Below are 27,989 nucleotides of genomic sequence, written 5' to 3'. Positions count from 1 at the left end.
CTCTTGTTTCCAGAAGAGGGGGCAAGCACATAACTGCTAGGTTTCTGGAGCAATAGGGGAACTAAAAGCGAGGGGATGCGTTTCCTTTTTGTATAGGGGATCGCTTACGTCTTTGCACAATGCGGAAATGTAGTGATTTGCGGGGTAGCTGCCGAAAAAGGTAGGTGGATCCGAGTTTTCCAAAGTAGGAGGGAAGATTTTGGGTGTGCTCGCAGGGAAAGAAGTTTTCAGTTGTCAAAATATTTGGCAATGATTTGTAGCGATTTTGGTTATAAATTGATTTGTAATACATGATGATTTGTGATTTTCGTAGCAATGCGCGTGAAATGTTGAAAGAACCTGGTTTTCCTTCTTGTAAGGATTCAATCTTTGTGCACGCCACACTTACTTGAGAATAACTGTGACACCCGTGCATTTTACTTCTGAGTAAATATACATAGGATCGGACTGCAGAGAGTTTACATTTTGACTACAAAGACGTGTGCGGGTGTGATTGCAGGGCTCTAAAGGTTCTTGAAGCATTATCGTGATTTCTAGTAATTTAGACCCCTTGTTATGATCTAGCTATCATATCCTGGATGTAAGGAAGAAAAGCATGTCCCCCACGTTAGGAATCTTCCAGACAGATTTAAACAGGGACTCGTTTAGCTGAGAATGCTTTGAAAAGTACTTAGTCTGGAGATTAATCCAGCCTGAAGCAGATTCTTTTTAGAGCATATCCAGTCAATTCCAAGTATGCCAATACTGCATTTTAGCTTTTTTACTATTGTGGAAGTCCCAGTTCAAAGGCATTGTTCATTAGCATCAAACAAGTTCCAGTTCAGTAGCATTGTTATTACAGTTAAGACTATACCACGCTTTTAAACAAAACAGTTTTCAAAGTGGCTTAGATATCTAAAGGAGTAAGAACTTGGTTCCCTGTGCCAAAGGGGCTCAACATCTAAAGATAAACCCAAGGGAGATGTCAGAAGCAGAGGTGCATCTAGGTAATGTTGGAGCCTGGATCTAAAGGCCTTTGGAGGTCACCCCTCCTCTGCAAATTAAGCATCATCATGCTCGGCCAGGTGACCACACCGCTCGGGACAGACTAAAGAGTGGGGGGGGGCCCTGGGGGCTGTGAAGGCCCTGGACTTCAGCCTGGAAGTCCAGGAGTAAGAGCTCCTCTGGTTGGAAGCCACTACTGGAAGGGATGCTATGCTGGGATTAATAGAAACAGTTGGTCTCCCTCTGCTAAATATATGAGAGCCACAAAATACAGTAGAACTATTTGGTTTGCATTGTGCTATAGGATGAGATGTGCTGAGCATCTGGAAAGGCCTTTGGGTTGCAATCCTCTGTGCACCTTTATGAGAATAAACCCCAGAGGAGCTTCTGAGTAAAAATGGATGGTATGAGTTGCATCTCACCTTGATATATGTGGAGATGGGAGGAGATATTACTGGCTCCAGCACTAGTAACCCTGAAGGGCAGCTGAGGCATTTGACAAAAACAAATGAAAAATAGGAGTTGTGGATTTGAATCTCATGAATGACTATCTTTTAAAAAAACAGTTTAATTGTTCTGCCTATCTAGGGAACTTGACTTGTTAAGCTTTAAACAGAAGCATGAAGAAGTTAAAGCTTAAAGAACTCGAATCCTGTCTTCAACAAGTTGATGATTTTGAGAACCCCAAACTACTACTTGAACAATATCCAACAAGGCCACATATTGCAGGTAAGCCCCAGTTCTCATTATTCTCTCTGTCCCATAAACAGCATGCGTTGTCCTGAACATTCTGGCTAGCAAGCCCATATTAGCTTTTTCATGTGTGGAAAAGTAGTTTTCTTGGAATAACATTGGCAATCAAGAATTTAACTGCTATCCTTGATACAGAGGTTTGGCAAATTGATGAAGAATGTTGAATTATGACTGCTTAATGTGTCCCTGTTGAAATCTGGCATAGAGTCCACCATCAACCTTCTGAAAAGGAGGGGTCCGTAGTTAAAGGAGAAGCTATCAGTGGAGATGACCATCTGCTTTGGAATTAAGCAAGTTTTTTCTCTTGAAGTGGGGGCTCATTAAGACAGAAAATTCTTTTGAGGCAATTCCTATATTTTGGATAACAAATTATTTTCCCACTTTTAGAAACCCTTGGTTGGCTTTTAGGTCTCTCCTTGTGGTCTGATCAGGTGTGTAGTAGAGGAGGGATGCGCAGGGACAGAGCGCCGGTACTTCTTGGCTTCTCTAGCTGTTGGGGTGGGCATGGCCATGGGTGTGCTTATGGAGAGCACCTGCAGTTCTGAATTTGCAACTACATCACTGGGTACGATTGACATCCTTGAGCTGTGTGAGGTTTATTATTTGCCTTGAAGGCATTTCTGGTTTAGTCTTGGTTGCTCTTTCTAACATAAAGGTGGCTGATATGTTTGAGCATACAGGATATTGCTTCAGTTTCTAGAAAGGGGTGGGAATGGATTAGATTACTTTAGATTCATTCCAAGCTTGCACTATAGTTCTGTATTTGTCTTGGTCCTGTATTTTCTTTCTTTCTTGTCCTCCAGCATGTATGCTGTATACAATTCACAATACTTTCGATGATATTGAAAACAAGATTGTTGCAGATCTTGGGTGTGGTTGTGGTGTGTTGAGCATTGGAACTGCCATGTTGGGAGCAGGGTATGTATATGTGTTCTTCTTGCTTTCTTAAGATCCATCTTATTTCATTTTCTGTGTAAACCACTTTGAAAAGTGATATATTTGTGATAATAAATGAGAAATGGATACTATTACTGGGTCAACTTTAATCCTATGATTAATAAAATTTTGTAACTTGACTGCCTTAATGAAACCAATCAACCTATACAAATGCAACTGATACAGGGGGTCCCAACCTGTGGTCCTCCCGATGTTGCTGAACTCCAACACCCATCAACCCCAGCCACAATTGGTTTTGTGGGTATGATGCAAGTTGAAGTTCAGCAACATCTGAAGGACCACAGATTGGGAACCCCTGATCTAGATGCTAATGTCCTAGCCCAGCTAAACTGATCTATATACAAACAGGCTTGTCCAGATATCACTTGCGGGATTAGAAACCACATGCATAAACCAGATGTCTGTCTGAGTGAGAATGCAGTCTACCTGCACTTTGTTGATTTCAATAGGATGTGCAGCCCCAAACTCAAGTTTGAGTGTAGACCAGTCCTCAGAGGCGGGCTGATGCACTAAGTCCAGGGCAAAAGCCTGGTCTACCAACCTCACGAGGAAGGTAGACAAGTCCTCTGAGCGGGCCAACGAGCTAAGTCCAGAGCGGAGGCCTGTCTACCAGTGTTCCCTAACAGGAATTCCCAGATGTTGTGGACTACTACTCCGATAATCTCCAAGCAAAAGTCATTGCAGGGGATTCTGGAAGTTGTAGTCCACAACATTTGGGAATCCCTGTTAGAGGGAACACTGCTGTCTGCTCGCCTAATGCTGCGGGTAGACCAGTCCTCAGAAGTGGGCTGATGAGCTAAGTCTGCCCATGTCTGGTCTGCCCACTGACCCCAATTGGTAGACCAGCTCTTCCCAGCAAAAAAAAAAGCTCTCCAAAATGGTGCTTGGAACACTCAAAATGTTCCGACTCGAAATTAGGTTATCCTGTTTTGTGTTCAAAACAGGCCCTTCATTTGGTTTTTGTTTTGAGCTCAGAACGCTTGAAACAGCCCATTTTGAGCTCAAAACATTTTGCACATCTCTGCGACTGACAATAAAGGACTGACTGACATCTCTGCTCTATATACCTGCATATATTCAGTAATGAAGGTCTCCCATGTTTTTCCTTTTAGTTTTGCTATTTGTAAGCTATCTTTCAAGGTTCTGTTGAACCTCTCAATTTCCCCATTTGCTTGGGGTAGTACACTGATGTCCTCCTATGTAGGATAATTCATTCATTCATTCATTCATTCATTCATTCATTCGATTTCTCTACCACCCTTCCAAAAATGGCTCAGGGCGGTTTACACAGAGAAATAACAAATAAATAAGATGGAACCATGTCCCCAAAGGGCTCACCATCTAAAAAGAAACATAAGATAGACACCAGCAAAAGTCACTGGAGGTACTGTGCTGGGGGTGGAGAGGGCCAGTTACTCTCCCCCTGCTCAATAAAGAGAATCGCCACATTAAAAGGTGCCTCTTTGCCAAGTTAGCAGAGGTTTCGCTAGTAAGGTTTCAAATTCCAGTGAAGTAAACTGATTCCCATTGTTGGACACCAGATCTTTAGGATTTCCTTCTCTACTAAAAACTGAAAGAAATGCAATAATTGCAGCAGAGGTGGCTTGTGATGTAAATGCCACTTCAGGCCATTTGCTATAGTAGTCTATTAATGTGATGGCATAATGGCAATCTCCACGAGCCCCATCAAAAGGGCCTACAATATAAATGGCTAAGTTTCCAAAGCAGCATTTGGACGTGTAATGAATTGTGATGGTGTCACCCATGTTACTACTTTCTTATGTAATGGGCATGTCGTACTTGATGTTATCACTGCTTCTACTTGGGAGTCAATCCAGCATAACATAAAAAGAGTCCTGCTGGATCAGGTCCAAGGCACATCCAGTCCTGTTTCATACAGTGGCTCACCAGATGCCTCTGGGAAGCAGAGAACCTGCATGCTTGCATGCAGAAGGTTCGAAGTTCCCTCCCTAGCAGCATCTCCAAGATGGGGCTGAGAGAGACTCCCACCTGCAACCTTGGAGAAGCTGCTGCCAGTCTATGTATACAATACTGAGCTAGATGGACCAATGGTCTGACTCCGTATATAGCAACTTCCTATTTCCCTAAGCCCACAGGCAAGAGCTAAGGACATGCCCTCTCTCCTACTCCCCTGCAATTGGTATTTAGAGACGTCTTGCCTCTGAGGCTGGAGGTGTCCTATAGTCCTCAGACTGGTAGCCACTGCTAGACCTCTCCTCCATGAAATTATCTAAGCCCTTCTTAAAGCCATCCAGGCTGTTGGCTATCACCACATCTTGTGGCAGAGGATTCCAAAGGTTGATTATATGTTGTTTGAAAAAGTACTTCCTTTTGCCAGCCCTAAATTTCTTGGCAATCGGTTTCATGGGATGACCCCTGGTTCTAGTGTTACGTGAGAGGGAGAAAAATCTCCTATCAACATTCTCTACATCGTACATGATTTTACAGACCTCTATCATGGCTCCCCTCAGTCGTCTTTTTTCTAAACTATAAAGCCCCAGGTATTGTAGCCTTGCCTCATAAGTAAGGTGTTAAATATTGCTGCACCATAGTTTTGTATAAGGGCATTATAATATTAGCAGTTCTATTTTCAATCTCCTTCCGAATGATTTGAAGCATGGAATTGGACTTTCACAGCTGCCTCACATTGAGTCAACACTTTCAGCGAGTTGTCCACCAACCCCTGTCCACCAATACAAATCTCGCAGCCTTTGTTTTGTTCTCACCATTCCTTGTTGGGTATCATGTACCAACTGTAAGTCTATTGTAATTCTCCTGGCGCAAACAGCTGATAGAAAGTAGACTAGAAAAATACCGTGCAAAGGTAAATGGTGAGGGACCAAAAATTGCTATTAGTAGCGGAGGCACTGCAATTGCTGCTGAAAAGCCAAAATTCAGAGTAAAGGAAGGAAAGCACTACACATGAGTCCGTATGACAAATTCTGGATGCTATATTGTAAATGTAAGTGATAAAGGCATATCAATCACTAATCTAGAAAACTACAACAAAAAGCAGTGATCTGGCAACTAATGCTGCACATACATATACCCAAACTCATTGACTCAAATAGTGAGTGAATAATCATAACAAAGAATGAATGTACATCTGGACAAGCACATAAATATACTACAAATTATAGTATATACTGTAAGTCCATATAGAGAATAGTAAGCACTCCAACGTTGATAAAGATTCCAAATGAGTCACAAATGTAGATATATGGAGTAATGTCTGAGCATGCATGTGAAAAAATATAGCATCACAAAGGGGAGCTGAAGCTTCTTGCCAAACTGGAGAAAGTCCAATAGGCTAACCCGGGATGTACTACTGTACTGTGCAGCTGTACTACATAACTCAAAAGTTACTTTTACAAATAAACATCCCTTAACTGGGATTTGATTTTTAAAAATAACATACTAACTATAGTTTGGGTTTAGTGAGTGGTACACCCCCAAAATATTGAAAACAGGCCAATTCTGATAATATAGAAATATAGAACTGCTGACCCAATATCCAGCATCAATCCCTTATCTTTTGATCTCCCCACAGCTGCAACACATTAATACTACACATAATTTTCTTTCAAGAAAAGTGGGACTAATCTTATCCATACCCAAGATAGTTACATCTGGTACTGTAACTATACGTACCTGCTGGTTAAACTGATTACTACAGCATACTTTAGCAAAGTGTCCAATTTTGTTTTACATTTTCTACATTGAACCATCTTAGCAGGGCATACTCTATGACTTGCAAGATGTTGGAATGATCCACAGCAAAAACAGGCTTTCTGAAACTCTTGTCTTCATTGGGTCAATTTATTACTCCTTTCTTCTTCACAACCCCCAATTGATTCACCATAAAAATTTTACACATAGAATCCACAATTTGCCCTTTGTTCAAACTCATGCTCTTGGCTTCTGACACAGCTGTTTTGATTTGGGTTGTAATCATATAGCTTTTTCTTACATAAGATCTTTCTCTAACAGCACGCGTTCTCTGATACAAGACAGAGATGTTTTGTTCACTCAACTGGTCCCTGATCATTTCATCTACCATCAGTCCAAAATTACTTTGGCCCATCAAATTTAAGGCAACAATATACTGTAGTATAGATTTTCCACATTTCTGTGCTTGCTGGCAAAATTTATAGCAGTTTGCTACTACATTGTTTGGCACCCAAAAAATTTTTTACGCTGCCAATGCAGCTTCACGTTTATCTTCAACAAGAGAAAAGGTATAAAATATACACTGTCCTTCAGTTCCTGAATAATGGAAGTAATGCACATTTCCTTGCTTTGAGACTCAAAGGAGATAGAGCGTGTGGTGGTGTCCCAGCTGCAGAGGATCTTGGATGATACGGATTATCTGGACCCTTTTCAATCTGGCTTCCACCTCGGATATGAAACTGCCTTGGTCGCTCTAGCGGATGACCTTCGCCAGGAACTAGACAGGGGGAGTGTGTCCCTGTTGGTTCTGCTGGACCTCTTGGCGGCATTCTATACCATCGACCATGGTATCCTTCTAGACCGCCTCTTGAGTATGGGAATTGGAGGTACTGTGTTGGAGTGGCTCCATTCCTTTCTTGCGGGGAGGGTCCAGAAGGTGGTGCTGGGGGACTACTGCTCGGCCCCGTGGCCATTAGCCTGTGGGGTCCCACGGGGTTCGATTTTGTCCCCGATGCTGTTTAACATCTACATGAAGCCGCTGGGAGAGGTCATCTGGAGACTTGGACTGAGTTGTCAGCAATATGCGGATGACACTCAGCTCTATCTCTCCTTGTCACCTGATCCTAGGGAGGATGTCCTGAATCGGGGGCTGGAGGCCCTGATGGGTTGGATGTGGGCTAATAAACTGAGATTGAATCCAGACAAGATGGAGGTAATGTTGGTCAGTAGGAGAGCCAATCGGGATGAGGAGATTTTACTGGTTCTGGATGGGGTTGCACTCCCCTTGAAGGAGCAAGTACGCAGCTTGGGGGTACTACTGGGCCCGGCTCTGCTTTTGGAAGCTCAGGTCGAGGCAGTGGCCAGGGGCGCCTTTGCACAGCTTTGGCTAGTGTGCCAGCTGCATCCCTTTCTCGAGAAGGCAGATCTGGCCACAGTTACCCTTGCCTTAGTCACGTCATGGCTGGATTACTGCAGTGCGCTCTACGTGGGGCTGCCCTTGAAGAATATCCGGAAACTGCAGCGTGTACAAAATGCGGCAGCTAGGGTTCTATCTGGAGCTGCCCGGTATGATCACATCACACCTATTTTGAAAGAGCTGCACTGCTTACCAGTGTGTTTCCGGGTCCAATTCAAAGTGCTGGTTTTGACCTTTAAAGCCCTTAACGGTTTGGGCCCGGGATTCATGAGAGACTGCCTGCTCCCAAGGGTTTCTGCCTGCTTGACGAGATCATCTGAGGGGGCTCTGCTCTGGGTGCCGACAATAAGGGAGGCTAGGTTGTCGTGCACTGAGGACAGGGCCTTCTCTGTTGCTGCCCCCAGGCTTTGGAATGCTCTCCCAGTGGCCATTCGCTCCTCAGACTCCGTCACAGTTTTTAGGAAGCTGGTTAAATCTTGGCTTTTTATCCAGGCCTTTACATGATTGTTTTATTGCTGCTTCTGCGTGTTTTTATCGATGTATAGTTTTTGTATTTGTATATTGTATATTTTAATATCAGATTGTTTTTCTATTTTTAGCTAAATTACTTTTAATTTTTATTATGTGTTTTAAATTTTGTAAACTGCCTTGTGATTATTTTTAATGAAAGGCGGTATATAAATCTAACAATAAATAAAAATAAATAAATAAAAAGGCAGGATGCCTCTGAGTACCAGTTGCAGGGTACTGTTGAGTACCAGTTGCAGGCATGCCCTCAATTCCTGCCTGTAGGCTTCCAGCGGCATCTTGTGGGCCACTTTGTGAAACAGGATGCTGGACTAGATGGGCCTTGGGCCTGATCCAGCAGGGCTGTTCTTATGTAATCTCTTCATCTTTAATTGCCAATAAGTAGTTTTCAGGTGACTGAATCCAAACAGGAAATCCAACTGGTGGCTCACCTGGGCTCTGAAGAAAGGTTGTTGATGGATTCATTGAAAAACAAGCCATCTCACATTCGTTGCCAATTTGTTATAGCTGGAATAAGGCAAAAGAAAGGACCAAAATACTTTATTAAGAGCAGTTCCAGCAAAACAGCAGTGCAAAATAACCTACACTAAAGAGCCTCCCTGGTATATCCTATTCCCCTTTTCACCTGACTCCTCTCAGCTGGCTTACACTTTCAAGCCATTTTAAAGCACAGTATAACCCAAATCTTAAAAGCACAACCCACCACATGAATGCTCAAGAGAGTTAAGTAAAGAAAGAGATAGTTCGCCTCACCCTAAATGGCTTGAATTAACATGTTGTATAATTTGGGTAGAATTCCTAGAAGAAAGCCCTTTAGAAAAAAGAGTGGGAGTCCTTTTTCATCTTGTAATCATTCATTTTATGCATCAGGATTTCTGAGCAGTTTAATATAATAAATTGTTTCCTCATCCTTCTCAGTTAATAATGAACCAAGCCAATGAACAAAACTTAATTTAATTTGAAACATCCAAAATAAAAGCAGTACAATACCTAAAAAAAGAAAACAGCAATGAAATACAGCATGGCAACGTGCATATAAATTATTGCAACAGAACCAGCATAAAAAAACTCTTTCAGATTTTATATACATCAGTTGCAGATATCTAGAAGCAGAAACAATATTTTTTTAAAAAAAGAAATGCGTAAGTATATGTTGCCTTAAATGCTGCCAATGCTGATTTTTGTTCTGCTTTTTTCCAGGTTATGTATTGGATTTGATCTAGATGAAGATGCCTTGGAAGTATTTAGCAGGAATACTGAAGGGTTTGAGCTCACAAATATTGACATGGTTCAGTGCAATGTATGTTCTTTATCTGACAAGATGGCAAAAACATTTGATACAGTCATTATGAATCCTCCCTTTGGAACCAAGCACAATAAAGGTTGGTTATCCTTTTATCGAATTGAAAATAATCAAAAAAATATGCATCCTCATACCTAGCAACAGATAACCTAGGGCAGGGGTGTCAAACCCCTGAGCCTCTGGCACACACACCCCCTGCCACAGGCAAGCTATTCCTTCCTTTCCCTCCACCACTCTATGCCACTCTGATCCTCACTTTCCCCCTTCCTTTCCCACCCCACCACTGCACCATTGCTTCCTTCCCCACTCCCGCTACACAGTGCACCAATGGAGTGTCTGGCAGGGAAGATGAACTGAACCTTCCGTGCTGCTGGTGAGCCATTCCTTCCTTCCCCATCCCCAGCTGCACCTATGGAAAAAAGAGGGAGGCTTTCTCTCTGCAAGGGAGGGCGGAAGAAAGGAAAAGAGGAGGAGGGAGGAGGAGGAGGAAGAGAGAAGGCAGCTGGAGTTGCCTTCTCCCCAGGAGTGAATGTAGTGAATGGAGAGTAAGGGTGTGGGGAAGAGGGGTTCTGCTTTTCTTGGGTATATTGTTGTTTGGGAATTATTGAGATGATTGTTTTTTTAAAAAATATGTTGAAAACAATAACAGTTAAAATATGATATTCAGATCTTTTTTGAAAAATAGGAAAAATAGTTAAATTTTCTTTGAGTATATTCTGGTATAAAAAGAGGTGTATTCAGCTAATTTAAGTGGCAGAATTGTTCATGCAAAATTTTATTTATTTATCTGCATTTTTATACTGCGTTTCTGCCTTGACAAAGACACCCAAAGAGTTTACAATATTAAAACACAAAACAAGAAGTTACATACGATTTACAAAGTATTGTTATCTCAGGCCATTGATGGTCTTTTTAATAGCAGAGGGCAAGAGTTCCCAGACCTGGACACCTCCTTTCTTGTCTTCCTCTCCAGGCACACAGGTCTCTCTGATGCAAAATTTGATATCTGTAGGTAACTGGGAAGTATGGAATTTAGAATTTCTTCAAAGAGCTACCCAAAAAAGTTTCCACCAAGCATATGCCGGTGTATAAAGTAGTGCGTTCAGCTAATTTAAGTAGCAGGCAAAGGGAGGGAGGAAGAAAGGAAGAGAATGAGAGGAAGGGGAAGACAGAAGGCAGCACGAGGCTATGTGAGGCCCCCTGGAGCTGGATTGGAATAAAATCCAGCTCAGCACCCAATTGAGTGACAATTGACACCCCTGACCTAAGGTGAGGCTGAAGTGATGTTCTCCAGTCAGTCCTTATTAACGTCCTCCTCCCCACCTACATTTCCATGTCCATTGCTTGTCTGTCTGGTTTAGCACAGTGTGAGAACAAGCCTAAGGGAACCATGGACTCACATGCCCCTCTCCCATACATGAGAGTCCAAACTTTCACTTTAAAAATGATCTGCAGCTTCCCATTGCATATATCCGAAAACTGCATTTAGTAGCTGACTATCGTTTGTGTCCAATCTGCTAGCCTGAGTTGTATCAACTACAGTTAGTTAACAAGCCACAGTTCCCTGAGTTCATACATGGGGCCTGTTCTCACAACTGCTCACATGGGCAGGTGGGGGGGAGGCAGGGTTCGACGAGATAACAGGGTTCAAGCTAGACGACTGCTCTAAGCCCCCATAGCACACAAGCCACATGCCATGCCACACCACCAGCACTGCTGGGAGTAATGTGGATGACTCTCCACACTGCTTCCGGCCATGCAGGTAAACAGAGGCCGGGACTTCTTGTCCCAGCCTCCGAGAATCCCCCAGTGCACTGCACTGGGGGATTCTTGCGCTGACACACACTCCCAGGAACCAAGTTAAGGGTGTATTTGTGCCCTTAACCTTGGCTAAGAGCCGGGCTTCGGCGCAGGGTTTAGCACCGCTGGGATCTGCACAGATCCCAGTAGGGATGTGCATGGACTGGTCCAGAGGCCATTATTATATATCTGAACTGGTTTGAACTTGGGCCGGTCTGGCACCAGGTGTATGTGTTTCCCTTTAAGGGCTAGGGGGTTGCACTTACCCCTCCCGCCGCTTTTCCCCCACCGGCACTCCGTTTTTGTGAAAGGGTTTTGGGGTGGCAGCGTTCCTCCCTGCCCCCCCCGCCCCCATTATTGTCCAGAAATACTGGAAGTAGCAGCTGCACATGTGTCTGCCACCGTGCATGTGCGCCTGCTGCACAGGTCGCACGCTGCGTGTGTGACAGGGATGTTAACAAGGCTGGAGTGGGCCCAGAGACAAAATTTTAAAATGGGCCCCTCGCTGATACACACACACACACACACTTCACAATATATAGTCATGTGACTTGCCTCTGGAGGGGCCCTCGAGGGGTGGGGGCCCCCAGGCAGCTGCCTCCCCTTGCCTAATGGTAGTTACGCCCCTGGTGCATGATGTGCGCATGCGACGTGTGCTACTTCCAGTATTTCTGGACAATAATGGGGGCAGGAAGGAATGCTGCCACCCCAAAAACCTTTCACAAAAATGGAGCGCCGGCAGGGGAAAAGCAGCGGGAGGGGTAAGTGCAAACCCCCAACACACACCCTTAAAGGGAGACCTCCACCAATGCCGGACTGCACCTCTGCAGTTCCGTGCACATCCCTAGATCCCAGCAGTTCTCATGGGCAGCCAAGTCCAAAAGCTTTCAGCATCTTCCTCCTTGTGCAGGGGAGAGTTGAGCAGAAAAGTCTGCAACTCCCTTTAGGCTCTGTTATGTAACATTACATTGACTAAAGTTTGTTACATCCAAAGTGGCCCAATGTCAAAAGTCATTGGCATATGGATTACTGAATAAGTGGAAGAGATTTAAAACATATAACATTCTTTATTTTCATAGGAATAGATATGGTCTTTCTCAAGACAGCACTGCAGATGGCAAGAACAGCTGTATATTCCTTACACAAAACCTCAACGCGCCAAGTAAGTCTAGCAAGTTTATGCTTTTGCAGATGGAGCAATAGGATCCAAAGTGATGGGTGTTCTAGCGGTATAAAGAGCACAGCCTTAGGAATATGTCACAATCAGCTAGGCTAAAACGTGTGAAAGTTCTAGAATAACAAGAAAGCCTTGGTTGTGATGGAAGCAGTCCTCTTACAGAGGGATAGTACAAACTACATCAACAGGTGCTTCAGCTTAAATGAGATCAGGCACTTTGTGTCAGTTCAGAAACAGTGTCGGATAACCAGGATGATCACTGAGTATCTCATGCTTGTTCCATTTTCAGCATATTCAAAAGAAAGCAGATGAGTGGAAAGTGAAGATGGAAGTCATAGCAGGTAGGAATTAAGTGTTTAGATCAGCCTGAAGGCATATGATGCAGTTCTTTTAATGAAGCTTTGGCCCTGTAAACTACACGGATGGGTAAAAGGTAAAGGTCGAGTCGGTGTATACCCAGAGCAGAGTATAATTTGTATTTGATTATAATCAAACAGCAGAAGAGCTGTTACTGGCAGGCTATAATGAAAACACACATTAAACTTAATATTCCAGTTGTTTCATAGCAAATGCTTCCCTTTTTTGACAAGAAGCTGTAGATAGATTTTTCTGTAGAAATGTAGCTACGTATAGAGCTGTAAAACTATCCTCTCTAATAAAAGGCTTGGTGTCCGTCCGTGGACAACCAAGTGTGTGTCCGTGCCTCCCTCGGCCATTCTGAGCATGCACAGAGCGCATGCGCAGAACAGCCGAAGCAGAACCGGAGACAGGCACCAGGCAGCCATGTTTGTTGTTTTGCCGCTACGGGGATGGAAGAAGCGGCTGCGGCAGCCGCAGGGAACCCGCAGGGAGGCCAAAGGCACCACCACGGGGAGGGAAGAAGCGGCTGCGGCAGCCGCAGGGAGCCAGAGGCGGCGGCGGCTCCAGGCCACCCGCAGGCGGCAGAAGAGCAAAGACGGCAGCGGCTGGCCCGCCAACGGCAACGGGGAGGGCAGAAGTAAGCCCATGCAATTCACGCCGACGCCCGCCCTCCTGCCCTCCTAGCTGCCCGATTCCTTCATTCCCGTTCCCCCCCCCCCAATGTTTAAGGGCCAAATTGGCCCATGAAATTGCTGCCGCCGCAGCTGCCACCGCCGACCTCCCGCCCACCCTCCCAGATGCCCGAGTCCTCCTTACCTGGAGTCCTCCTTACCTTTCCAGCGGCTGCGGCAGCCGCTTGGAGGCAGAGGCGGTGGCGGGACCAATCCACCTGTGGGCGGCAGTTAAAGATGCGGCTGCAGCAGCCGCTGGAAGGCAGAGGCGGCGGCGGCACCAGACGCAGATGGGCACCATTGTCAGGGCGCGAGGAGGTGTGCAGGGCAGCACTGGCGGAGCTCCCGAAGGGGCGACCCGAAAGGTGAGAGACGCCACGTAGGAACTCGGTGCCCCCTCACCCCGAGAACAAACGTCCCCCCTCCCCAATAGCCTCTCAAGGCGCGCAAGGGCAGCTGAGAGCTTGGGACCCGCCACAGCGCATCCCTCCCCTCCACCCCGCGGCGGCACTTACAGCCGTTCTACGCTCCTCGGGATGTTCTTGGGGATGCTGCAGAGCCCCAGCCCATGACAGTCTACCGTAACATAATCAGATATACAGTGGGAGTCTCACAGGAGATTTGGGTCTTTGAAAATCTTTCCAAAAGAAAGTAAAGAGAGGCTGTCAGATTTCTGCAGTTCCACAAGGAGGATTGTAGAGACTTTAACAGACAAACTATCAATCTGTTTTCCATTTGCTGAGGATATATTTGTGGGTAAAGAGCATGCTCTCAAGACAAAGCAATCCAACTGTGCTCACAGAAGAAGAAGAAGAAGAAGAAACTCTAAGCTGCATTTTAAGCTCCAAAGCCAAAACCTTTGGGAGAATGATAGCCCCACCATTTCCACTTTACACAGGATGGCATTTTCCTTGCTGATTCTTTATATGTCACATTCTTCATTAGCTAAGTACAGAGTAATCAGCATTGTGAGATTGTGGACTTCCTCAGTTCAGGATAGTGCAGAAGGCTGAGCACAGAAAAGGTCAGGGCTCTTTTTATAGAATTCCACTCATAGCAGATAAAATCAAGAGTTCCCTAAGCAATTAGTGGTTAGGTCCCTGTGGAAGTAAGTACCTTTCGAAGTGGTTTTGACAGATAGAGAAAGAAGTAAAAATAAACCAGAGATTTATTGAATTTGGGGAGGGAGAATCAGCCTTCAATAAGATTGGAACATATTTGATTTATCTCTTGGGTGCAACTGGATTTACTGTTTGGTATCTTCAAAAAAGGTGAGAATGAGTACCAAACTTCATGTGATGCAAAAGATCTGTGAAAAGAATGCAGTCGCCCACTCTCTGTTTGTCTGGGGCATGGCTTTACCGCTGCCTCATTCAAACAAGGCACAAGGCCATTTCTTGCAGCAGATTGGCTGAGGTAGGCGGGGGGTGGGTCTTTGGCTGACTACAGGTACGCACTCTGGCTTTCCTTCCTCAGTCCATTAAGAGCACCAACCCCCTCCCTCCTGTCCCTAGATGCAGTGTGGGTTTTACTGGTGGCCCTTATTGAGGGCCGGGTAGGAACTTTTTGTCCCCTGCAAAAAAACCACAGAGGGAATGGAAAATTAGAACAGGTGAAAGGAAAGAAACGAAGAGAGACAGGGACATACACACAAAATATATATATGAAGAAAGCTTAAAGGGGGAAAAGAAAGCTAGCGCCCGTTATTATAATGGGCTTAAAAATACTATTGTGACTATAATGTCCTCCATCTCCAGTAGGCAATGTAACTATATTCTTACTTTTCAAGTCTACGTAAGCATCTTGAATCAGGCTGCTGTGACCTGCAGAAATAACTTTATAGAATAGAGCATCATGCTTTCCATCTAACCTTGTTTTCCTGCATCACCACCTAATGCATTTGTAGTATGCCCCACAGAAACAAATAGCATGATGCCATCAATGTTGTGTACCTTGCACCATTTACAGCTTAACACGTTTTTTAATTATTAGAACTGAGATATGATCTACCAGCATCATTTAAATTCCACAAGAAGAAATCAGTAAGTATTTTGTTACTCTTAATCCAGAGTGAAAATATGAATTTGTAGTTTCATGTACAAAAAAGTAACCAGGGGTGTGTGTATGCTAGTTGTAGAACACAGCTACATAAATGGGTACTGGAAACAATTCAGCATAGTAAGAATGTTTTAAAAAGCCATTAATCAAAAAGATGGTGCTGCTCTTTGGGTGAGCATCTTTCAAGATGCTTACGATATATGGGTATCAAACCACCCATTTGAAAACTAGTAGTGTGGTGGATAGAGCTGCTGGAAGCCAAGGAGACATCTCAACCAAGGAGACATCTCAACATCTCAAAAGTGATCTTGAGCCAATCATGTGATTGGTCCAAGATCACCCTATGAAATGCCTGTGATAATAAAAGCCACATATGCTGCCCCAAGCTTCTTAGAGAAAAGGTGGGATACAAGGGTGATGAAGTAAATAAGGATGGTGGCATCTCAAAAGTGAGATGTAGGGCTGCACAAGATTTCTGATACTCCAGGGAGGGGGGGAGTAGGTTTAGGACTTTACTTAGTTCCTTTGTTTGCACTACCAAAGGGGCAATTTGCTAATGCAAAATTAATATTTTTTAAAAAGCATAGAGTACATGCAACCGTAACTTGCTAGACTTGGAAAAGTATACATCAGTACAAGTTTTAAAAGGCCTTTTGTCCCAGCAGGAACAGTGGCCAAAGTCAAGAACAATGTTGCATATAGTTGGGGAGGAATGACTTTTGCCAGCTGCCTGTGCCTCCCAAAAATGTCCCTGGGGGTTCCACAACCCTCCGTGACATACTTTCAAAGGGCAGAGGCAGCTGTAGTGAGGAGAGATTTGACAAGTATCACCCCTCCCCCATAGGAGATGAACATTTCAGTGCACACATTAGTCTGCATACCAGCCACTCTTAATACCTGCACACCATCATGGCAATGAGTTTCTAGGTGAGCAGTGGTTATTAGGCTAACATGGCTAAGAGCAGCACAGCTGCTTGTAGACAGGCAAGTGGTTTTCTAGTCAGCAACTGAGATCATCCTCAGCGTGGCAGAAGATCTGTGGCGATATCTTATTTCCCAATGGCAAGGATGCCTACAGTATTAGCAGCAGTATGTAGTACGCAACTATAGCCTGCCTTTTCCTGCCTGGTTTTAAAAGTGTATATCCTACCTTTCATTAGAATTTCAAGGCAGCTACCTTACAGATGCACCATCTAGTTTTAAGGTAGGGCAGGATGAAATAGTCAGAAAAAGGCATAGATGCTAATCCCTCGCCCCACCTTCCAGAAGCTGGGCATCCTCTTCCCTGGAAAAAATAGGAGTGCTACATTCTCATACTGGTGTCACCAGCACACTGTATGTGTATGAGGTGGTAGCATCCTCTCAGATACAAAAGGCAGAAATAATCCACAGGGAATGATGACCTGAATGATAGTCAGGGGGACCATTTAGATGGTAAGTCACTGAAGACATGTAGCAGTCCTGCCCATCATGTCACAGATACAATTCAATTATTCTACTTTACAACCCAGGCATTAATTTTAGTCATAAGGAAGCTACCAGGGAAAAGCTTTAACCTTTCCAAAAATGCAAAGTATTGCACTAAGCCTACATGAACAGGACAAAATATAACAACACAAAAGGTATTTCTCTGAAGCCAGACATTTCCTCTAATTGTAGTACAAAAGGATAGACAGTGTTGAATGAGGAAGTTCTATTTCTAACGCAGCACAGGAAAATGGAGTTATGGAAGCAGGGTAACTGTACACAATTGCTTTTATTCATTTATATCCAGCTTATCTTCCATGAAACAAATGGCTTTACAGTCTGACACAGCTGACTACTGTTCCAGTTCTGTATCGAAACTTAATCCCATAATTCACTGAATTCTAATATTGAAGATGCTGAAAACCTATTTGGTATATATTACTGGATACAACTTTTGTACACAATTTAATTAGGGTGGTTCCGTTCATTGAGCTTTCTCCTTTAGTCTTTGATGTATAACCAAAACTATAAGTATAAAAAAACTGCATGTTAAAATAAGCATCCAAAGAGAGACTATCAAAGATTAATTAGTTTTCTTCTTTTTGCCCTTTGCAGGTGGACATTGAAGTAGATCTTATTAGATTCTCTTGTGAAAAAACATGAATGGAGGAATGATTTAAAACTTCTTTAATAAACTCAAAATGCTTTTTGAAGTTCTATTCCTAATCCTCAGATCCATGCTCTGTTTTTTTTTGCTTTGGGGCAGGCTCTTCTTTGGCAGGCTCTTCAAGAGGTCTTTTCTTGGGACTTGCTGGACCTGCAAAAATGATAGCAGTGTTACCATCTACAGCAGTTCAACTTATATTTAACTCCATGGCAACAACTAGTAGTGAAACTACTGTACACAGTGCTTGTATTGCTCCATGTTTCTAAGAATAGCCTCACATATGCTAGATAATGTTTACTAGATATTTTGAGATAATGAATTCATATGGTTTTTACCACCACCAAGTAGTTTGATTTTGGCTGCAGTCACATTGCCCCAGCATCCTGAAGATCTCTGACTTGCACAAGCACACACACCCCATCATGATGAAGGCCTCTCTCCATCTCCCACTAGATCTTAGACTTCCACATATCTGAAATTAGCTAATATGTCTAACATTCAAGTTGGGGGCTTGTCGATCTTCAGATAGATTGGCTGATGACATTTGACGCCTAGTTTCTGTATAATCCCAGTAGTACCACTCCTTCTAGGGATATGCCTAGAACTGTGCGGGGGAGGCTCGAAGGCGGCAGGGGTGCTGCTTTAAGAGCAGGGGAGGCTGCACTTACCCCTCCCGCCGCTTTCCCCCCGCCAGCGTCTATTGCAGTCAAATCCCATTGGGGCGGCAGCATACCTCCCTGCTGCCCTGTTATCCAGATATGACTGGAAGTATCTGACGCGCCTGCGTACACCAGAGCGGATGCATGCACATTACACCCATACAATGTGACGTGCACGCGTCCGCTCCAGCGTGCACAGGCGCATCAGATACTTCGGTCATATCCAGGCGGCAGGGAGGTACGCTGCCGCCCCAATGAGATTTGACTAAGATGGACACCGGCAGCGGGGAAGCAGTGGGAGGGACAAGTGCACCTCCCCTGCCCTTAAAGTTGGACACCCCCCACCGTCAAAATCACCGGTTCTTCAAACCGGTTCCATGGCCCATAAAGGGCCTCCGAACCGGTTCCGTGCACATCCCTAACTCCTTCCTGTATCACTGGCAGAAATGATGTTGTAGTTCCTCCCGCTACCAACATGAATTGTCAGAAACTGAGCTGACACAGGCATGTGGAGGAGACACAACATGGCCTCCAATCTGGTTTCTTGCTTTATTCAGCAGTGCAGGCAAGAGTGGCATTAGTCCAGTGACTTGGAAGCCATTGGAGCTGGGCTTAATATTGATAGGAAGGTCTTCAGCATTACATTGACAATTTTAATGTAGTGATTTCTTCCCCCTGCATAAGGTAATGTGGAGCAACATTTGGTGGGGGTATTATAAGATTTCTTCATAATACTACACATTCAACAGATGAGGTGCTGCTGAATCACTGCAGAAGTTAATATTTATTCCTTTAAAAGATTTGTATCCTGCCATTCCTACACTCAAGGTGCCTAAAACACCAGATTAACCATGTTATTAAAATACAACAGCAATAAAAAATAAACCAGAGACACAAACCTAAGAAAAGCAGTAGATGAGTAATACAATCCAGAGAGCACACACCATCATGACAAATTAAAGACCAGTTTAAATAAATGGGCTTTCAAAAAGGCACCAGGGACAAGAGACTGAGGGACAAGTACTTTTTCCTGACTTGAAACAGTCATGGAGAAAATGCTACACATAGCATTTTAAATTCACCATTAAAGATCATTTGTGGCTAGGAGACTTCCACTTTCCTTTTTAAACTCTAGCAATACAAGGCAACACACACACACACAAGATTAATAGCTTTTTAAGTTGCCATTTTGTTGTGACCAAGGACCTCCAGGCTTGTTTGGAATTGGGGACTACACCTGCCAACCTGATGATTTCTGAACTAACCATTTTGAATGCTGGACACATTGTGCTCTGCTCCAAGTTCTTCTGAGCTCTGCAGGAGCAGATGCTTTCCTGCCACAAAAATCATAGTGGACTAGCAGCTTCTATTTAGATGTCTGGCAGGGTGGAAGAGAGAAGATACTTCACAGTATCCTTTAAGGCTCTTCAAATATCAGAGTGGTTCTAGCTATAGCAGTGAAGCCCGATTTCTACCATTTACTCGGAAGAGAGCTTTTATCAAGACATCTGGACAATCAAGCAACCGAGGAGGAATTTAGCTGGGGAGGCTTGTTCTTTACCTACCATTTTATTGTTCCGCATTATGAAACAAGTGTGATGATCACATGCATAATTAGCAAAGATAAAGCAGGTGCTTTACTCAGTCCTCTGTGACCATTGCTCCTTAAAGAAATTTAGGACACTACACCAAGTATGCACATTAAAAGCTTCTTCCACTACAGGAGGTGCTCACCTGTTGTCCTATCATCTTCAGCCTCTTCTTCATTTTCACTGTCAAATTTTATTTTCGTGCCTTGGAATTTCACTTTCCTGACCAGTCCACCTTGAGATCCTTTACCACCTCTTCCTTTACCTTGGCGACCTGTCAGAATATGCACACTTTTAGACCATCCAGGTTCATTTTAATGGCTTTTTACCATTAAGGGAGCATTGAGCGGCTACACACACTGTAGCCACAATGGCTCATGTGAATAAGCCATCACAGATCAAACTCCATGGACAGCTTTCATACCACCTGAAGACAGTGCTTGTAGTCTGCTTGCTCGTGCAGCCACAAGGACTGAGAAACCAATGTACGAGTCATCCTTGGAATTCCAGCTATAACATCAATTATTTTCTGGATTCCAACACATTCCATCCCACTCATCACCTCCAGCATGTTCACAACTCAAGCTGACTACTTGGGTTCTTGCCCTTCCACAAAGCCCAGTTTGCCATGTTTGCAGCCCTATCCCTCCTAGGTCCAATGCCACTTCTCTTCCCACACTGCCCTCCCCTTCCCTGCCACCAAGTACACACAGCTGCTGCTGGCCAAGTCTAGCAGTGCATGGATAGTGGTTCTTCCAAGCTTCTTTCTATGAGCCACTGAAGCAGCTAGAAATACTTCTGATGCAAATGAGCTTGCCTATAGTAGAACAGTAAAGGGCAGCCCATTCCTTGCCCAACACCCAGTGTCAATACGGGAAGTCTAGCTTCCAAGAAAGCTAAATTGATACCTAAGATCTGAGGAGAAAGAAGAGTCACCTTTTCCTTTCTTTTTATTTAACAATTCTTGCTGCCCCTCCATGATTTTCTTCAGTGCTTCTCTTGCCACATCTCCTTCAAGTATTTCCCATTTAACGTCTTTTTCTAGCAACTGCAGATTCCCGTTATTTGCTTCTGTGGCTTTATCCAGAGCTTCTTTTGCATTACTCTTGAATAGGATGATTCCCTATAAAACAAACTTGAATCAACACAGGAACTCCAGCATTGAAGCACTTAGCTTTCAGCATCCAATTTCTGCTAGATGATGGTCATTTTCTTCCCCAATTGATGGCTTTCCTTGATTTGCAATGGGAGGAGAGCTGGTCTTATGGTAGCAAGCATGAACTGTCCCCTTTGCTTAGCAGGATCCATCCTGATTTGCATTTGAATGGGAGACTACATGTGTGAGCACTCTAAGATATTCCCATTAGGGGATGGGGCCACTCTGGGAAGAGTACCTTCATGCTGAAGGTTCCAAGTTCCCTCCCTGACATCTCCAAGATATGGCTGAGAGAAATTTCTGCCTGCAACCTTGAATAAGCCACTGCCAGTCTGTGTAGACAATACTGAGTTAGATGGACCAATAGTCTGTCAGTATAAGGAAGTACAAGGCAGCTTCCTATATTCCTATGTAATCTGAAGCAATGGCTAAAGCAGTGATTGGTAAGTTAAAGTTGACAGTATGCCCTATTGAATATGGTAGCTGGGACATACAAGATAAACTCTTCTATAAGCCCTCATCCTAGGGTTCTTCATTTGTACTCTATATTGGACATTAGCCTCCAGGGAACATGACCTATAGCATCTTCTGAAAGATCAGGTACGTAGTTTGGGAGAACTTCTGGACCCAAACCACTCCCTGATATCTCAGGCTGAGATCATGGCCAGTGGACTGTTTAAGGCAGTCCACTGGGTACGTCTTTAAATTCCCTCCTATTGTTGTTTCCATTCTCATATCTGACTTGAGGCCTATTACAGGCAAGTTATGATCTAGCTGCAGGTGGATTAACCATTCTCCAATGCTTTTTAACATTACACAAAATCACTGGGATCTTCAGGAGACTGGGTGCAGGGTGATATCAAAATGCTGAGCTAAAGGTTAGCTCGTACCAGTAACTAATAGGTATAGAGCAACCATCCACAAGCTAGATATGGCCCCTTCAATCACCAGTTGTGCTGATTATTGCCCCAAATAATTTTATGCTAGCTCTGTTAGGCAAAACACCACTTGCCTGTGAAATCTGTAAGTTTAAGAGATTAGTTTTCTATTGACAACTCACAACTATTTTACAGGAGAACAAGGCAAAATAAATCTTAGGGTTTACTCTGGAATGCTAGAATGACTTTTTTTGTTCCACATTTTAGGAGTCACCTGTTAGAAAGTAAATAACAAGATTGAGGACCTGATTACCTAGCCTCTTATTACAACTTCTAGCAGTACCCTATTCTTTAAATATATAATTCAAGACAAACAATACACTGCAGAAAACCCAGTCTCTGACCTCTTTTGCACCTCTGACAAAGTCTATCCATTTAATCTCGGCGTGGTCAGAAAAAACGGCATGGAGATCTTCTCGAGAAGTCTGATCTTCTAAGTCTCCAGAGAATTTCAGCAAGCATCCCTGCTTCTCCTCCAATGATTTCTTTTATTTATTTAAAGAAAGAGACAGATTTTTAGACAGGACAGATACTTATACATTTGATGATTAAATGGATTCCAGTGAAGGGAGATTCTTAAAGCTTTTCAGCAATTAAGAGGGCCCACAAACCAGAACTCCAGGGCAGTGTGGAATTTGTGGACCCTTTGTCACCTCAACATTCCCTGGCCAGTAGGCACAGATATTCAGCACCAATTAGTGCTACCTTTCTGAAAACCAGCTTTATCTATCACAGCCATCACATTTGGGCTGTGTGGTTCTGATAAGTGCACAGGCTGACAGAGGCTCAAGTTTTCTAACATGCTCCAGCAATATAGCTTCCATTAAGATTTGAGCTATATTGGCCTCAAGATCACATCTTCCCCTAGTATTTTAAACATTGCAGGAAGTCATACATTCATTTATTGGGCAAGTCAAGAGCTACATGAAAAGAACACTCTTCATAGAATAGCAGAAAGCACGACAGAGAGAGCGCGCACACTCATGAGCATGGCAAACCTTCTTAGGAAAGTAGTTCCATAATCTAGGTACTCCCACAGAGGAAATCTTCTCCCATGTGCCAACTGAATGCAATTCAGATGCTGATGGGACATGGAGAAGAGCCTCTATAGAAGATCTCAGTGAATGGAGAATTGGTTCACTTACCATGAAGGCTTCTTCTTGCTGCTGCATCCAAGGGCGTCTCTTTGAGTGGGCTATGATTCTCCACGTGGCTCTCTAAGGCAGACTATGTAAATTAGTTAGAGTCTTTAAGAGGTGGAGAAGCATGGCCCCACCAGAAAAGGCCTAGAAAGCCAAGAGGACTTTGAAGAAGAAAAAACACTTAGTGGAAATAACCAGAAAAAACCCTGAACTAGGTATAAAAAGCTGGGAACGAAAAGTATGTCAAGCCACCTAATGACACAGCAGGGAAATAACTTGCCTAAGTTACTGGTCCAGATCCCTGCTGGTATGTTTCCCAGACTATGGGAAAAACCCATATCAGGCAGCAGCGATTTAGGAAGATGCTGAAAGGCATCATCTCATACTGCACAGGAGATGGCAATGGTAAACCCCTCCTGTATTCTACCAAAGAAAACCACAGGGCTCTGTGGGCACCAGGAGTCGACACCAACTTGATGGCACAACTTTACCTTACCTTTAGTAGTACGTTGGGGTTTTTTGTTTTTTTAATAAAAACTGAAGGTGTCCATCAAAAGAGTGGACAATAGGAGAATCCTTGTTTCCGAGGTAGATAATTTAGAAATACTCCTTGAGGGTCCCTGTGGAGTAGGCACGGTTGCCAGAGGGTGGGTCAAGACAACCTTGGATGCAGCAGCAAGAAGAAGCCTTCACGGTAAGTGAACCAATGCTCCATTATCTGTTGCTGACATCCAAGGGCATCTCCTTGAGTGGGGACATACCACAGCCCTCAGCTCAGTTGGGGGGGGCACCCCTGCCTACTCCAAAGGACGGACCTGCTAGAGTACCCGCCTCCCAAATGCTGCTTGAGCAGAGGTGACGGTATCCAATTTGTAGTGCCTGGTGAAGGTCGAGGGCGCCCTCCAGGTAGCCTCCCTGCAAATGTCTCAGACCAGATCATTTGTAGAAAATGCAGCTGAGGTGGCGGCCATCCTGGTAAAATGGGCAAACACTTTAGTGGGGGGCCTTAAGATTCTGTGTTTCATATGCCAGGGCTATTTACGCCTTGAGCCACTGAGCTATAGTGGTGGTCATGGCCCGACCCATGTTTCGTAGCAAACACAAAATGAATGACAACTCCGCAGTCTGGATGTGTTTTGTGTGTCTCATGTAGGTCTTCAGGCTCCTATGGGCATCCAGTTTGTGCCAAGCTTTTTCCACTGGATGTTTTGGACAAGAAGATGGTAAGACAACATCCTGGGACATATGAAACGGTGAGGCCACCTTGGGTCGAAAAAAGGGGCCAGGGATGAGCTTCACAGAGTTTTCCAAAAAATACAAAGGTGCTTGTGAACTGAAAGGGCCTGGAATTCAGGCACCCTACGCGCTGATGTGATGGCAATCAAAAAGGCAAGCTTTAGGGTCAGGAGACATAAGGGAATAGATCTGATGGGCTCAGGGGTGGGGGGTGGGTACTCTGTAGAGCCCTGCTGAAGTAGGTCCACAATGAAAAGGAAGTATCAGGTATTCTGCTGCTGCCAGGTTCCGGAGTTCTGAAAAACAGGGTCTTCCAAGGCCAGAACAGGGCTACTAGTATGACCCAGGCCCTGAGGAATTTCACCCGTCACAGAAACCAGGTGTGGAGCGGAGTTGGCAGGAAGGTGTACAGGAGATCCACCAGCCATGTAACCGAAAGAGCATCTACTGCTTCTGCTTACGGGCAGGGGGACTTGGTGAAGAATTGTGATATCAGAGCATTTGCTGGAGTTGCGGACAGATCCACGGATGAGTGGCTGAAGTGGTCCGATATGAACCCGAAGATCTTTGGGTTCAGTCTCCATTCTCCTGGGAGAATTTCCTTCCTGCTGAACCAGTCTGCCACCATGTTCAGGTCACCTTGCACATGGCGGGCGGTTATGGATGCCACATGTTGTTCGGCCCACTGGAACAGGAGAACTGCTTCCGCCTGCAGAGACTTCAAACTGGTTCCCCCCGGCGGTTCACACATGTGCTTTTGCCATGGTGTTGTCAGTGCGGATCAGTACATGTTGGTTTTGACTTTGTGGTGGAATGCCAGAAGTGCCAATCAGATCACTCAGAGCTCCAGCCAGTTGATGCTGTGTTGCTTTTTGGCAGCCAACCACTCTGAGCCAACTCATGGAGGCAGTGAGCACCCCACCCATGCTTGCTTGCATCTGTGGTGACAATGACTTGTGGAGGATCCAGAAACTCCTCCCCCCCTCGAATGGTGTGGAGGTGTAGTCCACCATCTTAGAGACTGTAGCACTTGGGGTGGAAGGCTCACCTGTTTGGTGGATTTCACAGCAATCTCCAGGTAATGGGGAAGCAGGAACCACTGTAAAGGCTGTAGGTGAAAACACGCCCACGGTACTGATTCCAGTGTCACCACCATCAGTCCCATGACCCTGGAGAGGAAGAGCAATGACATGAACTTCGGTACTAAGGCCTGATGGACTTCTGTCTCCAGGGTGGCTCTGTGCTCTGGCGGTAAGAAGAGCTTGTTGCGTATCTATCATGATGCCCAGGTGTAGAAGTTGATGCGAAGAATGTAACTGGCTTTTCTCCCTGTTGACCAGGAACCCATGGTTCTGGAGGACCTGTAGCATGGTACTGGGATCCCTTTGGGCAGACTGTAGAGATGGAGATTGGATGAACAAATCATCCAAGTAAGCGAAAATCCTGACCCCTAGGAGTCAGAGATGCAGTATCACTTGTGCCAGGACTTTCATGAATATGCAAGAAGCCAAGGAGAGGCCGAAAGGTAGCACCCTGTAGTGCGTTTTGGCATAGAGGAAGTACAGCAGCGGGCAACTGTTTTGGTGTATAGGTACATGCAGATAAGCCTCCTTCAGGTCTATGGAAGATAGGAAGTTCCAATGGTACAGGAACTCCACAATCGACCTTAGTGTGATTCCATGTGGAAATTCCTCTTTTTTACAAAGCAGTCAAGGTATTTTAAGTCCAGAAACACCCATATGGAGCTGTCCTTTTGGGCACGGTGAAGATGATGGAATAGATGCCCACTCCTGGTTGGTCCACTGGCACCAGTTCTATTGCCCCAATCAACAGATGTTGAATAGCCTCCTGGAGACCCTTAATTTTGGAGGATAGGTGGGATAGGTAGAAAGCGGTGAGATGGGTTTTCAGTCAATTCTATGTAGTAGCCCTTTTATGAGGCCATGTACCAAATGATCTGAGGTGGTGCGATTCCAAGTCTGTAAGTGAAACGAGAGGCAACTACCAGGGGTGACCCACCAGAGTCAGGATTGCTGTTTGATCTGCTTGCCCTGGGTGGTGAAGGTTGCCTTGTTCCCAAACCCCTGTCTGGGAGGTCTGGATCTGCCCCAGAAGGGATGTTGAGATCCATGTGCCTGTCTGCAGGGTCTTTGAGGGCGGACTCCCCATCCCTGGAGAAAACCGAGCCAGAAATCATTTGGACCACTGGGGCGTCTGTAGGGGGTGTATTAAAAAATATTTTTCCACTCCACCTCCTGATAGAAGGAATACAATTTTTGGGCTATTGTTACCACCTTTCTATTAGATGCAGAAAAAAATCCATTCCCCTTTAGCAGACTATGAAGTGCTTAGGGAGAGGGAGCATCATAGTATTTGATTTAGGCCCAAGAAAAACCATAGCACTTTTACTCACGGGCGGAGATTCCTGAGGGCTAGGTTGGGCCAGATCTAATCTATGAATAGTCGTTGACATCTGTAGAGCAAAAGCTAATGACAGAAAAAGTCTCTGAGGGGCTTCAGAGTCCTCTGGCTCCTGACCATCTGGCCACTCTCGCTCCTCTTTGTCTGGTTGGTCAGGGTCTGTTCCCCACACCTCAAGGGTTCCACAGGGTCCTCTGGAGTGTCTCCCTTTGGGATTGGTTCTTCATCTGTGGGAATAACTGGGATTAGTGCTGGTGGGGTTTTGTTTGGGGGTTGTTGAGGATTCCCACCTGGGGGTCCCACAGGAGTTCTAGGTGTGGGCCCCCCTGGGGTCTGGTGAATCACAATCTGAGATTTCATAGGAATGGGTACTCTTTCCCCTCTGCTTAGACCTTCCTTTTTGCCTTTTTAATATGCTGGCACTTTTTCTTTGCCTTCTTAGGGACTGGAGTCTGAGAAGCAGAAGATGGAGTGCTTGAGGAAGACGATTGTTCCCTTCTAGACGTTTTTTGCCTTTTAGACTTTAACTGATCATAGCGCTCAAAAGAATGTGCCAACAGATCCTCAAACCATGAGTGCCAGGTAGGTGCCATATCAGAGGGCATTTGGCTGAGGGATTGCAGCATTGGAGCGGGCTGGAGCAGGCTAGGTCCCCTGAGAGCCCAGGGGTAGGGAGCGTAAAAGAATCAGAAGGCCCAACATGTGCCTGCTCCGGCTGCAGCACTCCTGGTCACCACAAGGAGGAAGACAAAGTTTTAGCTGCCCCCTGGCCCAATCCTGTGCTCCCCGTGGCTGCTGATTTGTGGGAAATTGCTTTGCATTTCCGGGGCTGTACACTACAGGCCGCTTGTGGAGACCATCTGCACTTGTAGGGAGCTGGGTTCAGTGGCCACGTGCTCTGCAAGGCTTCAGGGAGAGGGGGGAAGCCACAGCACTGGATCAATCAAGGGTACTTGGCCCAGGGAGCTGGGGGGGGCGAATTCGGGCCCCGGTCTCCCCCACCCCGCCAAAGCCAA

The 27,989-nt window shown here is 44.9% G+C and overlaps 2 protein-coding genes across 3 annotated transcripts in view; one reads left to right on the top strand and one right to left on the bottom strand.

The window, feature by feature from the left end:
* Positions 1 to 4: 4 nt before the first annotated feature.
* Positions 5 to 17,891, top strand: METTL5 (methyltransferase 5, N6-adenosine). Its single transcript, XM_053265353.1, has 8 exons — positions 5 to 160; positions 1,573 to 1,713; positions 2,541 to 2,655; positions 9,530 to 9,711; positions 12,512 to 12,594; positions 12,899 to 12,950; positions 15,633 to 15,682; positions 17,781 to 17,891. The coding sequence occupies exons 2-8, from the start codon at positions 1,605 to 1,607 to the stop codon at positions 17,826 to 17,828; spliced, it is 639 nt and encodes a 212-aa protein (XP_053121328.1). The 5' UTR covers positions 5 to 160; positions 1,573 to 1,604; the 3' UTR covers positions 17,829 to 17,891.
* Positions 17,436 to 27,989, bottom strand: part of SSB (small RNA binding exonuclease protection factor La) — a 25,141-nt gene continuing 14,587 nt past the window's right edge. For both annotated transcript variants that reach the window (XM_053265332.1, XM_053265340.1), the window contains exons 9-12: positions 22,519 to 22,659; positions 21,017 to 21,203; positions 20,226 to 20,354; positions 17,436 to 17,982 (exon numbers count right to left, since the gene is read on the bottom strand). In XM_053265332.1, the coding sequence (XP_053121307.1) occupies positions 17,888 to 17,982; positions 20,226 to 20,354; positions 21,017 to 21,203; positions 22,519 to 22,659 (552 nt within the window). In that variant the 3' untranslated portion in view covers positions 17,436 to 17,887. The remainder of the gene's footprint in view (positions 17,983 to 20,225; positions 20,355 to 21,016; positions 21,204 to 22,518; positions 22,660 to 27,989) is intronic.

The sequence above is a fragment of the Hemicordylus capensis genome, chromosome 1, assembly GCF_027244095.1.
Source record: "Hemicordylus capensis ecotype Gifberg chromosome 1, rHemCap1.1.pri, whole genome shotgun sequence".
In the NCBI taxonomy this organism is placed as follows: domain Eukaryota; kingdom Metazoa; phylum Chordata; class Lepidosauria; order Squamata; family Cordylidae; genus Hemicordylus; species Hemicordylus capensis.
This window is presented reverse-complemented; position numbering and strand designations above follow the sequence as displayed.

Coding starts and splice junctions, on each gene's coding strand:
- METTL5 (XM_053265353.1), top strand. CDS start 1,605: ATGAAGAAGTTAAAGCTTAAAGAACTCGAATCCTGTCTTCAACAAGTT. Junction 1,714..2,540: donor AACAAGGCCACATATTGCAG/GTAAGCCCCAGT, acceptor CTTGTCCTCCAG/CATGTATGCTGTATACAATT. Junction 12,951..15,632: donor GAAGATGGAAGTCATAGCAG/GTAGGAATTAAG, acceptor TTTAATTATTAG/AACTGAGATATGATCTACCA.